Source organism: Aulonocara stuartgranti, assembly GCF_965226115.1.
Source record: "Aulonocara stuartgranti genome assembly, chromosome: 12".
Taxonomy (NCBI): Eukaryota; Metazoa; Chordata; class Actinopteri; order Cichliformes; family Cichlidae; genus Aulonocara; species Aulonocara stuartgranti.
Window position 1 is genome coordinate 28,800,822 of NC_138948.1, and position 18,348 is coordinate 28,819,169.

General features: G+C 42.2%; 1 protein-coding gene across 1 annotated transcript in view; it reads left to right on the forward strand.

Moving 5' to 3' along the window:
- Positions 1-18,348, forward strand: part of LOC309719252 (voltage-dependent N-type calcium channel subunit alpha-1B-like) — a 327,817-nt gene that overhangs the window by 158,695 nt on the left and 150,774 nt on the right. The window contains exons 21-26 of the mRNA XM_082555244.1: positions 625-1,365; positions 2,279-2,466; positions 15,286-15,406; positions 15,701-15,830; positions 16,116-16,175; positions 16,715-16,821. Of these exons, the coding sequence (XP_082411370.1) occupies positions 625-1,365; positions 2,279-2,466; positions 15,286-15,406; positions 15,701-15,830; positions 16,116-16,175; positions 16,715-16,821 (1,347 nt within the window). The remainder of the gene's footprint in view (positions 1-624; positions 1,366-2,278; positions 2,467-15,285; positions 15,407-15,700; positions 15,831-16,115; positions 16,176-16,714; positions 16,822-18,348) is intronic.

Consider the following 18,348-nt stretch of genomic DNA (forward strand, 5'->3'; position numbering starts at 1 on the left):
AGTTGACCCAGACAACAAAGTAAAGCTAGTTTTCGGCTACGAGCCCGACATGAACCTGACGTATTAGCCAGAGGTCCCTTTACTACGGTTCAGAACCGCGGACCTGTTTTATATACGCGCAGAATAGTTTTATATTAACATTTAAAAATCTAGTTAGTATTGGTATGGCAAGTAACCTTCAGTAATAGTAAAAAAAATCACACAGCAATAGTACATTCATGTAGTTGTAAAAAAGCATGACAATATATTAAGCAATCCAAAGTATTCAGAATACTTTACTCTCATTGAGTAATGTAACGGAATACGTTATAAAATACATTTTGGTGCATGTATTCTGTAATCTGTAGTGTAATACATTTTAAAAGTAACCTTCCCAACACTGAATAGCGTATACAGCTAATTTTATGTGCTATGAATTATAAAATGCATACATACTGAATTTGTCACAATGGATACTCTACCTGTCCATTGGAATTGGTTTTGTCATTTGCTGAACTTACAGATTATTGTGACTATTGCATTGGTTTAAAAGTTGATGTTGATGATTCAGAATATATACACTATTTTAGGTTGTAAAATTAATGTTACAGTGGTTATAATTTGTCTTCTTTTTCCATTCTCTAGTAAGGAGCAGCAGAGGTCAGTGAAGACGATGTCGGTGTGGGAACAAAGGGCCAGCCAACTGAGAAAACAGAACCACGCAAGCTGTGAGGCGCTGTACAGTGAGCTAACTTCAGAAGAGCGACTGCACATAGCGTCAGCCCTACACATGCGGCCAGACATGAAGACTCACCTTGACCGGCCGTTGGTTGTTGAGCCCCACAGTGGCAGCAGCCAGCACCACCACAAGAAGACTTGCTTGTCAGAGGAGGCTGACACTGCCTCGGACCCACCTCCCCCTGTGCCTCACCAGCCCCGCCATCAGCACTACCACCGAGACAGAGAACGAAAACAGGAAACTAATGATAATGGGAGACATCACATCCATCACAGCCGCTCCAAAAACCATGACAGCAGCCGGGACAAACGGGGGAAGAGTGAGAGGTCCCACAGCCGGGAGGGAGGCAGGAAGCACCGCCATCAGTGTTCAGTGGATGACAGTGGAGGTTGGGGGAACGTAGGCGAGAGAGATCACCACCATCATCATTCACACCGGCAGTCCCGAGGTGGCAACGGGACAGTGAGTAGTGGAGGGAGGGGAGAGCGAAGATCTCGCCACAAAGATGGACATTTGTCTAACAGGAATGGAGATAGGAATTCCAGAGGAGGCAGTGGTGCCAGTGGAGAGAGAAGAAGGCATCGCATTCACGGATCCAGGGGACACTCCACAGAATCTAATGACAGAGAGAAGACCCATAGTCAGAGGTAAAAACTATGGTTACATATGGTAATACTGTTGTTCTGTTCACTATTTGATTTCAACTACACAGTGACACTATAAAAAGGCTGGAGCTTGGAATTTGAGCCCAAGGAGGTTACCTATAAGTGTTCAACGATAAATTTATAATATTTCATATCTACAATGAAAATGAGGGTAATTAACTCTGCTCCAAAAATTGGCTACCCTCTGCTACCCCTGGAGGCCATCACCGGATCTTCTTGTATCAAAAAAAAAAAAAAAACAGGACCATTTGTTTAACCCACTGCCCTCTGGTCGGCACAGGTCCCACACCTCCAGACTCACAACCTGCTTCTTCCCTGGGCAATTCGGCCTGATAACAAACACTATCAGCTCACACTCTGCCCCTGACCACTCATCTCACTCTGCCCCTGACAACTCACCTCACCAATATGAGCCATGGTTTGAGTAACCCTCATCACTCGAGCCACCCACACACAGACTCTAGTTAGACCAAGTTCTTTGCACTACTTCCAAGCACTTTGTTTTCCAATGTACGTCTCTCTTGTTTGAAATATATTCTACTAGTTTGTATATATTCCCTTTAATTTTATATATTTCTCCTGTTTATTATTAATTCCTGCTGTCTTACTATTTATATTTTATTGGCACAGTTGGCATGGAGCACACATAATTTAAAATAATTCAATAAAGAGGTGTTCTATTCTATTGTGGGAAAAAATAATAAAAAGGCAGACACCCCCTTTTCTCAGTAATAAAGGTGAATTACATGGACACATTATGCCTAGTTATAGGCATAATGTGTGAACCAGAGTTTCCTTGAGTCTCAACCAGAACAAGGAACAATTCCTGCAGAAGTCACAACATTACACAGTACACAGTAGAGGAACTAAGATTATATCTCTTCTTTTGGCACAGGTTTGGCGATTCAGAGGGTGAGTCCTTGGCTATCACCCCCCAGCAAGGCTCTGGGGGCACTAGCTGGCCTCCTGACCATATAGAAGACTCAGATAACCAGAGGAATGTCAGACGAACTAGGCAAACCTCCATCCAGATTCCTCCTGTGACTATCACCTCCCCACCTGGAGAGACCACCCTAATACAAAGTCAGTACCTAACCTATTAACATATACAGTGGCTTGCAAAACTATTCGGCCCCCTTAAACTTTTCTATATTTTGTCACATTACAGCCACAAACATGAATCAGTTTTATTGGAATTCCACGTGAAAGACCAATACAAAGTGGTGTACACGTGAGAAGTGGAACGAAAATCATACATGATTCCAAACATTTTTTACAAATAAATAACTGAAAAGTGAGGTGTGCGTAATTATTCAGCCCCCTGAGTCTTTACTTTGTGGAACCACCTTTTGCTGCAATTACAGCTAGGGATGGGTATCGTTTAGGTTTTATCCGATACCGGTGCCAAATCGGTACTTTTGAAACGGTGCCGGTGCTCAAACGGTGCTCAAACCGGTGCTTAAAGAATGGAGAACACAAAATTGGTCCAAAAACCTCTCATGTTCAGCTGTTTTTTGTAAAAATATAACAATGTTAGCCTTTTCTGCAGCTATGGGGCATATATGGTATCACTCTTGGCTGGAAGCAGTGCTTAAACAATGGAAAAAACACAAACTTTGTCCTAAACCTCTCATGTTTAACTGTTTTCCACTTTTTCTTTGGTCATTTTAGCCTTTTTAGCCAGGGTGAAGGGAGTATCTGCCATCAAACAAGAAGACAGCCGCATGTAGCTATGATGATGTTTGCTAGTTCACCTTACATGCATTAATGTAATAACGTGGTTAGCCTACTCAACGTAAATTAGCTACTCACGCAGAGAAGAACGGCTGCTGCCACCATCATCCGTCATCATTTCTGCTACACTGGCAGGGCTAGGGGCCAGGACTCTTCTCTTCGTGTTTTTGGGGGATGTTGCATAACAGGCAACCCGCCCGCAGTAGATGCGCTCGGTGCGAGGTCTCGCAGCAAGCTATCAAATACGGCGCATTTCTGGGCTTTTAAAAAAAACGCTATGCGTTGCCAGGTGTTTCATCGGATTTGAGGTGTTACCTCCTTTGACAGTATCACAGTATCAGCTTAAAGCACTTGTTGCAGGCTGCTGAGTTTGCATATTTTGCTATGAAGTACAGCCAGACTTTTGACCGCTTCGCCTTGGACATTTTTAATCTGTAGCTCTGCTCTAACAGAACGTACGTACCTGGCCCCGCCTACTATCCTCGGAAACGTAAAATGATTGGCTAGAATCTAAAGTGTATCACAGCTCAGGGAAAAAAAGCACCGAAATAAAGCACCGAAATGTGCGCTGCTTTTCGGTCTGGTTACTACCGTTTATGTCAGAACCGGTGCCATCATGGCACCGGACACCTCCGCCCCAGTCTCAAGTCTGTTGCAGACTCCAAGAGGTTTTCTTCCAAGATTGCCCTGTATTTGGCTCCATCCATCTTCCCATCAACTCTGACCAGCTTCCCTGTCCCTGCTGAAGAGACGCACCCCCAGAGCATGATGCTGCCACCACCATATTTGACAGTGGGGATGGTGTGTTCAGAGTGATGTGCAATGTTAGTTTTCCACCACACATAACGTTTTGCATTGTGGCCAAAACGTTCCATTTTGGTCTCATCTGACCAGAGCATCTTCTTCCACATGTTTGCTGTGTCCCCCACATGGCTTGTGGCAAACTGCAAACAGGACTTCTTATGGTTTTCTGTTAACAACGGCTTTCTTCTTGCCCCTCTTCCATAAAGGCCAACTTTGTGCAGTGCATGACTAATAGTTGTCCTATGGACAGATTCCCCCATCTGAGCTGTAGATCTCTGCAGCTCGTCCAGAGTCACCATGGGCCTCTTAGCTGCATTTTTGATCAGTGCTCTCCTTGTTCGTCCTGTGAGTTTAGGTGGACGGCCTTGTCTTGGTAGGCTTACAGTTGTGCCATACTCCTTCCATTTCTGAATGATCGCTTGAAAAGTGCTCCATGGGATGTTCAAGGCTTAGGAAATCTTTTTGTAGCCTAAGCCTGCTTTCAATTTCTCAATAATTTTATCCCTGACCTGTCTGGTGTGTTCTTTGGACTTCATGGTGTTGTTGCTCCCAATATTCTCTTAGACAACCTCTGAGGCTGTCACAGAGCAGCTGTCTATGGGCAACTGACTGCACTCAGACCAAAGGGGGCTGAATAATTACAAACACCTCACTTTTCAGTTATTTACTTGTAAAAAATGTTTGGAATCATGTATGATTTTCGTTCCACTTCTCATGTGTACACAGCTTTGTATTGGTCTTTCACGTGGAATTCCAATAAAATTGATTCATGTTTGTGGCTGTAATGTGACAAAATGTGGAAAAGTTCAAGGGGGCCGAATACTTTTGCAAGCCACTGTATATGATTAAGTTTAGTTCAGTTGTTACCAATGCTAATTTTGTATGGTTCTTTGTGGGCTTTTAAATCTGATTTTAAAAATACCACAACATCCCCAGGAAACTAAACAAAAGTCCCTGTCAGATGTAGCTCTTCCAGGGGTTGTGTCTTTGAAATTAATATTAGCTCTGGCTCTTTATGGCTTGAAGCTCTCTTGGAAGTAGTTTTGTTGCACAGGAGGAGCCCACAATGAAATGGTTTAGTTTTCACAGTTGAAGGATATTAGCTACATATTCTTTCTTAACTCTTGTCACTGATTTTGAGTGTTAAAGAGACAAGAAATAAGCCAGAAAATGAAATGAAAAGAAATCTGAAATGTGAACAAATAAATTAACGTGGGTATTTAGCTGATTTCTTTTTGTTTTAGTGAAGAACTCTAAAATAGTGTGATACGCAGTACACTTGGTATCATACACGAGAAAAAGAAACTCAACTTTAAATTCAGTTTGCTTTTATTTATATAGAGCCAAATCACAACAAGTGTTACCTCAAGGAGTTTTATATTGTAGGGGGATAGATCCTACAATAACATACAGAAGCTCAGGGACATCTCAAGCCCTCCAAGGTATAGAGGCCTATCTTCCCCCACCACTCCCCCTGCCAGTGACAGACGCATTGGTGGTTCTTTGTGTCCGGGGATGGACGTCCAGGCACGCACCGGCTCACTCCTGGTGGCTGCTTGTTGGGGCCTGGAGCCTGGGGCTCGCTCAGGCCCCTTCGGGGGTGGGGTACCCTCAGCCTCTAGGCCTGGGGTTCGGCCACGCTGGCACAGCTGGCTGCCGGCGGAGCTCACGAGCCCGTCACTGCAACCCCCCCTGGCTTCTGCTCCGTGGCTGCTGAGTGACTCCTCATCTGGGGCTCTCCTCAGCTCTTTCCAGGAGAGTGGCATGGTTGCCCCTACATTGATCTTCCTCGGTCTCTTGTGCTCTGAGGGCCTCTGGATGTCTGGAGCCTGGATCTCCTCCATACCTGCTTCATGCCCTGGAGGATGGGGCTATGGCCCCCCACACCCTCTAGCAGATCATTACATGAAGGAACCTTTTAAATACAAGCGCGCTCATGCTCACAGGTGTACACACGGGTGCTCACAGACACAAACTACACCCTTTTTGGCCTCTACCTCAAAGCACACTGTGCGCTGTCAATCCTATGTGCTGCAATAATATTCAATATTTAGTATTTACTGTTATATTCACATAGATCATCGCGATGATGTTGTTTATTATATTGCTCTCTTTTTTTGCTTGTTTTCTCTTTTCTTTCTCAACAGGTGATCCAGGTGATGTATTTTTTAGTGCTGTCAATAGATTTAAAAAAATTAACTAACTAATCTCACAATTTTCTGTCATTAATTGCGATTAATCACAATTACTTGATTAATAGCCAGGCTCCAATTACATTTTTTTATTCTTTATATTTTAAGATTGTAACAGACATTTATGCAACACAATTAAGTAAATGCTGAATAAACACAAAGAATGTATGCTGAAATTCAAAGAGAATTTTAATAGTTTTCATCAATCTTTAACACAGTGAAAACTTACAAAAAACCTTTAAGGCCATCAACAGTGACCGAACCCAGGCCTACAGGTTAAAGTGAATATTATAACAATAAAGGGTCCACAAAACTCAGTATTTAAAACACAAAAAGACACGGCTGAAAACCCAGAATGTTGAACATTTTTCACTTCAAAGGAGCGATCTGGCTTAGTCCTTCTTTGCACTCAGCCAGTTACTGAGGCAGACTATTCTGTTTACATTGTCTGATGACAAAGAAGCACGCTTCTTTTGAATGATGTGACCTGAGAGTGAGAATAATCTCTCACAAGGCACTGTAGTTGCAGGGGTTGACAGGTACTTGCGTGCAATAGGTGCCAGCCTGGCATGTGCTCCTTCTCTCTTTAACCACCACTGTAGTGGACACTCTCCTATGTCAATTTTGGGCTCTGCTTTGTACAGATTCAGACAGCAGTCTATAGCATCATCCTCTTCCTCTGTATCTGAATTAGGAGAACCCAGCAAGCAGATGGACATCTTGCTCTTCTTTGGTGAGAGTTCCTCTGTTGTCTGAGCAGATGGTTGGTGTGCATCCGTCTCTGACATCAGAAGGTCATGTACTGATGCCCACACCTCTCTTCTTTCATCTTTGGAAAGGCATTTAAGGTCTTTAAACCTGGGATCAAGGGCAGTAGCGATCTTCAGCCATGTGAGATTGCTGCTGTCCCTCCGCTGAGCTAGGTCTGTGGTAAAAACCTTCTTAAACCTCAAAACGTAGACATACGTATGTATATATATATATATATATATATATATATATATGTATAAAACACCCAGCACGCCCCTGCGGGCGGTTTATCCTTCAAGCTCGGGTCCTCTACCAGAGGCCTGGGAGCTTGAGGGTCCTGCGCAGTATCTTAGCTGTTCCCAGGACTGCGCTCTTCTGGACAGAGATCTCCGATGTTTTTCCCGGGATCTGCTGGAGCCACTCGCCTAGCTTGGGAGTCACCGCACCTAGTGCTCCGATTACCACGGGGACCACCGTTACCTTCACCCTCCACATCCTCTCGAGCTCTTCTCTGAGCCCTTGGTATTTCTCCAGCTTCTCGTGTTCCTTCTTCCTGATATTGCTGTCATTCGGAACCGCTACATCGATCACTACGGCCGTCTTCTTCTGTTTGTCTACCACCACTATGTCCGGTTGGTTAGCCACCACCATTTTGTCCGTCTGTATCTGGAAGTCCCACAGGATCTTAGCTCGGTCATTCTCCACCACCCTTGGGGGCATCTCCCATTTTGACCTTGGGACTTCTAGGTTATACTCGGCACAGATGTTCCTGTACACTATGCCGGCCACTTGGTTATGGCGTTCCATGTATGCCTTGCCTGCTAGCATCTTGCACCCTGCTGTTATGTGCTGGATAGTCTCTGGGGCATCTTTACACAGCCTGCACCTGGGGTCTTGCCTGGTGTGATAGACCCCAGCCTCTATGGATCTTGTACTCAGAGCTTGTTCTTGTGCTGCCATGATTAGTGCCTCTGTGCTGTCTTTCAGTCCAGCTTTGTCCAGCCACTGGTAGGATTTCTGGATATCAGCCACCTCCTCTATCTGCCGGTGGTACATACCGTGCAGGGGCCTGTCCTTCCATGATGGTTCCTCGTCTCCCTCCTCTTTCTTGGGTTTCTGCTGCCTGAGGTATTCACTGAGCACTTGGTCAGTTGGGGCCATCTTCCCAATGTATTCTTGGATGTTCCTTGTCTCATCCTGGACTGTGGTGCTGACACTCACCAGTCCCCGGCCCCCTTCCTTCCGCTTAGCGTACAGCCTCAGGGTGCTGGACTTGGGGTGAAACCCTCCATGCATGGTCAGGAGCTTTCTTGTCTTTATGTCAGTGGCTTCTATCTCCTCCTTTGGCCAGCTTATTACCCCAGCAGGGTACCTGATCACGGGCAGGGCGTATGTGTTGATGGCCCGGATCTTGTTCTTACCATTCAGCTGACTCCTCAGGACTTGCCTGACCCTCTGCAGGTACTTGGTGGTTGCAGCCTTTCTAGCGGCCTCTTCATGGTTCCCATTCGCCTGCGGGATCCCCAAGTACTTGTAACTGTCCTCTATGTCTGCAATGTTGCCTTCTGGTAGTTCAATCCCCTCAGTTCTGACTACCTTCCCTCTCTTTGTTACCATCCGACTACACTTCTCCAGTCCGAACGACATTCCAATGTCATTGCTGTATAGCCTGGTAGTGTGGATCAGTGAATCGATGTCTCGTTCACTCTTGGCATACAGCTTGATGTCATCCATGTACAGGAGGTGGCTGACAACTGCTCCGTTCCGTAGTCGGTATCCGTAGCCAGTCTTGTTAATGATCTCACTGAGGGGGTTCAGGCCTATGCAGAACAACAGTGGGGACAGAGCATCTCCTTGGTAGCTCCCGCACTTGATGGTGACTTGTGCTATGGGCTTGGAGTTGGCCTCTAGTGTTGTACGCCACATCCCCATTGAGTTCCAGATGAAGGCTCTTAGGGTCCCATTGATCTTGTACAATTCTAGGCATTCCAGTATCCAGCTGTGGGGCATTGAGTCATAGGCCTTCTTGTAATCAATCCAGGCAGTGCACAGGTTGGTCAGTCTGGTCTTGCAGTCTCGGCTGATTGTTCTGTCTACCAGTAGCTGGTGTTTTGCACCTCTGGTATTCTTGCCAATTCCTTTCTGTGTCCCGCTCATGTATTGACCCATGTGCCTGTTCATCTTAGCCGATATGATGCCTGACAGGAGCTTCCATGTAGTACTGAGGCAGGTTATTGGTCGGTAGTTGGAGGGGACCGGTCCCTTCTTGGGGTCCTTGGGGATCAGGACCGTCCGGCCTTCAGTTAGCCATTCCGGGTGTCTTTCGTTAACTAGCAGCTGGTTCATTTGTGCTGCCAGACGCTCGTGGAGTGCAGTCAGCTTCTTCAGCCAGTAGGCGTGAACCATGTCGGGCCCTGGTGCTGTCCAACTCTTCATACTGGAGACCCTTTCTTGGATATCTGCCACTGTGATGGTTACTGGACCCTGTTCAGGGAGGTCGCTGTGGTCAGCCCTCAGATCCTCTAGCCACTGAGCATTGCCGTTATGGGTTGCATCCTTCTCCCATATGCTCTTCCAGTATTGCTCCGTCTCCAGCCTTGGTGGTGCTGTTCTCTTATTGTTCCCTTGCCACTGAGAGTACACCTTTGCTGGTTCTGTGGAGAACAGCTGGTTTATTCTCCTGCCTTCTATCTCTCTGGTGTACCTCCTCAAGCGGCTGGCCAAGGCTGTGAGTCTTTGCTTGGCAGTTTCCAAGGCCTCAGGTATGGACAGCTTGCTGTATTTCTTAGGCACCTTATTTGTCGCACCTTTCTGCAACTCCGTTAGTTGGCTAACCTCCCTCCGTGCTACTTTGATCTTGCCCTCTAGCCTCCTTCTCCATGGAGGGTACTGCCCCTTGTCGCTGTTCAACTTGTAGCCAAGCATCTCACTGATCACTGTTGCCGTATTGTAGATCAGCTTGTTAGTGTCGGTAATCGTGGTTGTAGGTATTGCCCGTAGTGCTGCATTAACATCATCTAGCAGACCTTCTGAGGGAACTTCACGTAATCTTGGTAACCGGCTACGCGGGATCCAGGTTTCAAGCTTGGCCATGATCCTATTTTTCAGGTCAGTTCCTCTCGCACTCAACGATCCTTCTCCTATCGCACTTGGGGCTATGTACCCAATCTCGGGTGGGGGTGATGATATCTCCCCCCTGACCTGGCGTCCTGACTCCTCCTTGCCGTAGCATTTGTGTTGTACCTCGTCAATCTCTAGCTGTGAGAGCAGTCCCTTCTTTCGAATGTTGGAACACTGAGCTACTAGTTGTTTCGCCGTCATTGTGGATGTTGGGTATCGAAGAATCCATAGGTCCCTCATCCTATTCATGTAGCCCCTTCCGCCGGGGTTACTTGCATAGTAGCATTCCAACAACGCCCTGTTTTCGTCTCTTGCCCACCGACATATATATATATATGTGTATATATATATATATATATATATATATATATATATATATATATATATATATATATATATATATATATGTGTATGTATATATATATATATGTGTATGTATATATATATATATGTGTATGTATATATATATATATATGTATATATATATATATATATGTGTGTATATACATTTCTGACATTCAAAAACAAAACAAAAACAAATCAGCGACCAATATAGCCACCTTTCTTTGTAAGGACACTCAAAAGCCTGCCATCCATGGATTCTGTCAGTGTTTTGATCTGTTCACCATCAACATTGCGTGCAGCAGCAACCACAGCCTCCCAGACACTGTTCAGAGAGGTGTACTATTTTCCCTCCTTGTAAATCTCACATTTGATGATGGACCACAGGTTCTCAATGGGGTTCAGATCAGGTGAACAAGGAGGCCATGTCATTAGTTTTTCTTCTTTTATACCCTTTCTTGCCAGCCACGCTGTGGAGTACTTGGACGCGTGTGATGGAGCATTGTCCTGCATGAAAATCATGTTTTTCTTGAAGGATGCAGACTTCTTCCTGTACCACTGCTTGAAGAAGGTGTCTTCCAGAAACTGGCAGTAGAACTGGGAGTTGAGCTTGACTCCATCCTCAAGCCGAAAAGGCCCCACAAGCTCATCTTTGATGATACCAGCCCAAACCAGTACTCCACCTCCACCTTGCTGGCGTCTGAGTCGGACTGGAGCTCTCTGCCCTTTACCAATCCAGCCACGGGCCCATCCATCTGGCCCATCAAGACTCACTCTCATTTCATCAGTCCATAAAACCTTAGAAAAATCAGTCTTGAGATATTTCTTGGCCCAGTCTTGACGTTTCAGCTTGTGTGTCTTGTTCAGTGGTGGTCGTCTTTCAGCCTTTCTTAACTTGGCCATGTCTCTGAGTATTGCACACCTTGTGCTTTTGGGCACTCCAGTGATGTTGCAGCTCTGAAATATGGCCAAACTGGTGGCAAGTGGCATCTTGGCAGCTGCACGCTTGACTTTTCTCAGTTCATGGGCAGTTATTTTGCGCCTTGGTTTTTCCACACGCTTCTTGCGAACCTGTTGACTATTTTGAATGAAACGCTTGATTGTTCGATGATCACGCTTCAGAAACTTTGCAATTTTGAGACTGCTGCATCCCTCTGCAAGATATCTCACTATTTTTGACTTTTCTGAGCCTGTCAAGTCCTTCTTTTGACCCATTTTGCCAAAGGGAAGGACGTTGCCTAATAATTATGCACACCTGATATAGGGTGCTGATGTCATTAGACCACACCCCTTCTCATTACAGAGATGCACATCACCTAATATGCTTTATTGGTAGTAGGCTTTCGAGCCTATACACCTTGGAGTAAGACAACATGCATGAAGAGGATGATGTGGACAAAATACTCATTTGCCTAATAATTCTGCACTCCCTGTATAACTAAGGGAGGGTTTAGGGTAATCTAATAACTACAAGCTTTTTCAAAAAGTAAAGTTTTAAGCCTAATCATCAAAGTAGAAAGAGTTTCTGTCACCCGAAGCCAAACTAGGAGCTGGTTCCAGAGAAGAGGGGCCTAAAAACTGAAGGCTTTGCCTTCCATTCTATCTTTAAATAACCTAAAAACCACATATAAGGCAGCAGGCCAAGAGTGGAGTGCTCTATGATTGATTTGACGCTATACAGGGCTCTAGAATGCGACCAATTTGGTCGGAAATACAACCTAATTTCTCAATGGTTCGACAAAAAAAAATCCTACGTTGTTGGAGCATTACGGCTACTGTAGTCAGGAGCGTCGCAGATTAATACGTACTGTGCTTCAACATAATATTACTATATTCTGTTTATTGTGCACCCCAAAAATGGCACCTGTTAAGAGACATGCTTACAAAGCGGATTTCAAACTCTTATCAGTCACTAAGTAGAACATGAGAATAAAGCAGCTGCGAGAGAATTCAACATTCATGAATCAATGGTATAGAAGTGGAGGAAGCAAGAAGAATGAGTTGACTAAAGTTCATAATCCGGTGTGTCTTATGGTCCAAAAAATACGGTAATTTATCTTCCTTGTAGAAATGTGCTCCAAATAAAGAACGTTGTGTTGACAAGACTGTTAGTTAATCATTTACAAATTAATATTGTCAGTAAGGACAGCAATTTTTAAAAAAAATGAACATCTAAAGTTGCGTTGTTAAGTGATGTGGTTGAAAAATTTAGGTGCACCTAATTTTTGCGCTGGTGCACCTAAGACAGAAAGATAAAATTGCACAGCAGCAGTGTGTGTATATGCTTTCTAATGATACTCCCTAAGGGAAGCATGCATAATGTAAACCATATTGGTCCTGGCATGGAACCCTGAGTAACTCCAGAAATAAACTTAATGCTTGAAGAGGACTATATATTTAAATGAAAAATTCTGAGCCTGTTACATGTGACTGACACCACCGCAGCCTTTAATTTCTATGGTATGCTCTAATTTCTGTAACAAAATATTGTGGTCAACAGTATCGAATTCTGCACTGAGCAGTGGGACAAGCACAGAGACGTGCCACTGCCAGAGGCCATGAGAAGATCATTTATAACCCCTACTAATGCTTTTTTGTACTGTGATGAATTCTGAAACCTGAGTGAAACTCTTCAAATAAACAATTTCTCTAAAGATGATCAGTTATCCGTTTTACAACTACTTAAAGATTTTTTGAGATTAAAAGGAAGGTTGGAAATTGGCCCCTAGCTGGATAAAGTGATGGCCTTTTAAGTAATGGTTGAGTTACTCCCAGCTTAAAGGCCTTTGGTACGTAGCCCATTAATAGATATAGGTTGATCATATTTAAAATTAAGATATATGTCGCAATGGCATGACATCTTTGAGTTGTAGGAAGCAATTACTGAAGATCAGCTGGAGAAAGACAGATAGAAATCAGATAGAATCAGATATGAACTCTGAGTGTGGACCAGGCGGACAATAGATAGACAACAACTAAAAACAGATTTTCGAGTTTTCCAGTCAGGATGCACGAGGCTAAGTGTCAGGCTTTAAAAATTAATTAAAACTCTGATGTATGGTTAAGGTGGAGTAGTGGAGATTGCTGTCACTCCCTCACCCCAGCCTGTGCTATCAGTTAGTATTAGTCAGGCATGTTAATTCATTTAAACTAACATAATCATCCTGCTGTAACCCAGTTTATGTAAAGCAGAGTAAATCAATATGTTGATGAATTATTAATTAATTTACTAACATGGACTTAGAAGAGAGATATCTGATGTTAATCCACAACAGTTTTTTTTTCATTGCAGTTTTGAATAGTATATTGTTACTTTTTTGTGATTTTTTTTTAAATGTTTAAATCATTTATTTTTTGCTGATGTTTGGTTTGTTTTTGGTGGCCTGTGAGCAGATAGTGTCTATGGGGATGGAGTTGATAACATGGTTTGTTAAATGTGGTAACAAGAGGAGAGAAGCTGCAGAGAGGTGTGTGTAACTCTGCAACTCTGCTTCCGGGTCCCAACTCTGTACAGTCTTTTTTTTTTTTTGTTATGTGATATTTGTTATTTTTTGTTTTTTTGTTTTGTTGTTGTTGTTTTTTTGGGGGGGAGGGCAGGCTGCTACATCCAAAGTGAAATGGATGTAATCGTTCCTAAGACCAGTTTTTCCAGAGAAACTTTTCCAGTCATCAATAAAGCTCAAATTGGTTTTAGACAGTCAGCAATTTTGGGAGAACATGCCAAATATCTCACACATGGTCCAGTTTGGGTGGGGACCAGAAAAAACTGCAGAGTCCGGTAGGGCTGGGCCATACCGTTCACGGTAATACCGGGCAACAATGTCATAATGTCGGGCAACAATAAGAAAATGAAATATCGTGATAGAATATGGGTAAAACCCGCATGCGCAGTGCCTTTGTTTTCATACGCAAATGGCAGAAAAAGCGTGCCGGCAACAGAGAATGAGAAGGGCGAAAGCGGATCGGTGAATGAAACGGATGAAACAGAATTGGTTCTATGTTGCAACTTCAGTGGTGTCGCACTGTTTTAGCTTTCGTCCGTCAGATACACAACAAAGCACTATTTTTGGTAGCGCATGCTAGCGGGCCGTCGTTATTACCATGTTTTTTGGAAAATATGGCACACTTAAAATCAATCCTTTGAGTTTTCCGAAAATCGACAGTGCCCCTTATAATCCCATGTGCCTTATGTATGAATTCTGGTTGTGTTTACTGAATTCGAAACGATTATTTGTGGTACACGGTGCTGGAAAATGTTTTAATACGACTTTGCTAAGCTACGAACGGAGTGATACGCACTGTGCTTCAACATAATATTACCGTATTGTGTGTGTATAACCTCTTTTTAAATATATATATGGTTATGCTGAGGATATGTCGGCCAATTTCCACTGGAAATGCCTTTTGGTTAAACTGTCAGCAAGGATTTTGCATTTGCACTGTTAAATTTTTATATAACTTTAATGCACATAAAAAACAGCTGCTTTTTTAATTGATTTTTTTTTTTTTTGCACGCATAAAGTTGTGGAGTTGTAAAGTATTTTGCCTAGTGTCAGTTATATCGTCACTTATATCGTTAATTATATTGTTATCGCAAATTTTCAAATGTATATCGTGATAAATATTTTTGGTAATATCGCCCTGCTCTAGAGTCCGGCATTGTTGTAGCAAAGTTGCACACTGATTCAATGTTAATTTTACTTGCCTGCAATTGACATTCTTGCCAACATGAATTATATATTTTTGCAGAATTTACATTTGTCGTTAGCCAGCATTTTCAGGGTTCCTTCAGTGCCGTGGAAGATAATTCCCTCGCTCGTGTTGGTGCTGAAAGACATTGTATTCATTTTTCAATGCTGCTCTGAGAAACACATTATATGACAGAAATAGTGATCTTGATGATGATGATATTCAGTGCCACTAATGAGCATTATCACGGTCTGATGATCTTTCTTTGCAGTGAACAGTATTGATTGTGAAACAGTGCCCATAAATGAGAAGACCCTGGAGGATCTAGGCCCAAGTGGGCCTAAACCCATCCTGCCTTACAGTTCAATGTTCATCTTTGGACAGACCAATCCGTGAGTTCTGAGCTCTGCTTCCTCCCTCCATATGGTTATAAGGTGCTACCACACTGAGCCATCACAACATCCTGTGAATGTTAGCCAGTGTAGCTCTTGGGTGGTATTTTATTTCATATCTGTAAAAAAGAACATATTGCATGTCTTACTAAAAGCCAATCTCATGGTACAGATGAGTGCTGACAGGCACCAGTTGTATATAGCATTTTAACACTGCTGGAGTGTGGGAAGGGACAAGAACAGTGAAGCAACAGCAAGTACTTACTTCTTTTTTCTTGGCCTCTTTTTCCTCAGGGTGAGGCGGTTGTGTCACTATATTGTGACTCTGCGTTATTTTGAGATGTCCATCCTGGTTGTCATTGCGATGAGCAGTATTGCTCTGGCAGCAGAGGACCCTGTCTGGACTAATGCACCCCGCAACAATGTGAGACACAGAGTACACAGTAATAAAACTACATACAATACCCACTGTACTCATACAGAACTGAGAGAAGTATATTTTCTTATCTTTTCTTCTGCCTGAGTCAGGTTTTTTATATACATTTATATATATTTTTTGTCTGTGTGTGGCGCCTAAAAATGGGGCCATACATCTATGATAGATTATTATATACTGGATTATTACGCAAGTAGAACTATTTCAGAATAGTATCTACAGTTTCTTTTCTACTTTGTTGTCTTTGTCAGTAATAATCGAGTCTTTTTACAGGTGCTCAAATATCTGGACTATGCCTTTACTGGTGTTTTCACTTTTGAAATGGTGATCAAGGTAAACACTAATACCATTTGAAATTCACTATTGTTCACTGTATTTAGTATGTGTTTTCATTATATTTTATCAGAAGCAAACTGGTGAGTCATTTCAGTTTTTACTTGCAGAAACCAAATAAGTAATACTATAATACGATACTGAGGCAGGAATGTACCTCACTGTGACCAGTGCAGTTCACTCAGTATATCTGCTGTGTTATGGTTCTTATATGTATAATCCACAGTATTTAAATCTGACAGTGTTCTGTCAGTGAGGAATTTAACACCATATTTAATCGCATTTCAATATTCATTTAAATCTGCAGTTCATGACTTTTGTCTTACTCTTCTGCCAGCGAGAGTGATTACACTGCTGTCTCTAACATTTTTTTGTTATTTTTTTATTTTTTGTCATACACTATTACCATTGTAATAGTGGATACTCATTATCAGCAAAAGTATAAACAGAAGAAAGTCCTTATAACAGTTGATTTTAATAGGTAATTTTAAGTTAAACAAAATAAGCAAAAGAACATAAATTACCTGTTCTTGGTTTAGATGGTAGACCTGGGGCTATTGCTTCATCCTGGATCCTACTTCAGAGACCTGTGGAACATCCTGGACTTCATAGTGGTCAGTGGGGCACTGGTGGCATTTGCTTTTTCGTAAGTTCCACAGCTTCTGTCTTTCTGTGATAAAATGAGACATTTACAGATATTGTTAATCCTGAATCTGGTGTGTTATGTGCAATATACATCAAATACCACACTACACTGAGAGATGACATATAATTTAAATGATAGTGCGTACCTTTGGTTAGCCAAATATACAGTCATAGCTACAGTCAAGTTTTGATAGTGGCAAAAACTGTGTTTTATATACTGTACTGGTTCAGTTTTCATTTAATTATTTTTACATGTTTCTAAGTGAAGAACAATCATTTACATTTCATGTTTTGCTTGTTTACCTGTTTTTTTAAAGATTCTCTTAGGTATGGATCCAAAATGTTAGTTTGATGCTCTCTCAGCCACTTAGTTATCACTAAGTACAGATTCACATAATTTCAGCAAATTGTTTCTTATTCACTGGAAGTGGCTGGACAATCGAAAAGCTCACAAACTGATCAACTCTGAGCACTGATAAGGCAGGATTGAGTCACCTTTATTCAGGTTTTGGTCCAGAAGCTGATATTGAGCATGCCACAGCAAACTGGAGAAATTATAAAGAAGAGGTGTCATAACTATAAGTACTGTCTCTTTGCATGAATTTGATTGTTTGTTTGTTTTTTGCCAAGGAACTCTTTGAAGCTTATGAAATGATTGCGATTATTTTTCACTATATCATTGAAACAAATGGCAAAATGTATGAAACACAAAATTTGTTCCTGTGCCAAAACGTTTGCCTTGACCACAAACACTATACACATACACTAACCTTACAAAAGCAGATGACCTCTTTATGTATGTGTGAGAGGTGTGTATGAGAGTGTGTGTGTGTGTGTGTGTGTGTGTTATGATATTGTACAATGTGCTAATTTACATAATCCTCTCCCTGTTTCTGTCCTGTTATCGTTTTGAAGGAGCTTCATGGGGTAATGCCTCCTCTACCTCTCTCATCTTGCCTGTTTGTGTCATTATCAGTGTGTATGTATGTGAGAAAGAAAACATACATGGCTTACACTGCAAAAACAAGTAATTTCCTCACATACTCGGTCTTACTTCTTGACATCTAGGTCACAAAGTATAAAGAAATTAAAGTTAAAATTAAAGTCAAATAATCTAAATTTGTCTTTTTTAATACACCAACAAATATCTACCCTGTTTACTATATGGAAATGTATTTGGCCACAATTCTATGAGGGAAACCGGACAAACACAATTTTCAAACTGTATAGAAATTTAAGCCAATACATTTTTCAGCATCCTTTTGTGAGTAAGATTAAATTAACTGCTAACAAAAATATTTTTCTGTTAAAATTGCCCACTTGTTTTGAATCATGCCAGAAGCTAGGGCAAATCCATTTTACACAGAACACAGTTATATTAAAAAGATTGTAAAATAGTGATTGTTGAAGGAAACAATCAGCAATGTCAGAATGACAAATTACCACCCTTATCTGTTTTGTTTTATTTTCTTTTGTTTGTTTGTTTTTGTTTAAGCAGTAAGCAGTATATGTAGTGAAATTGCTTGTG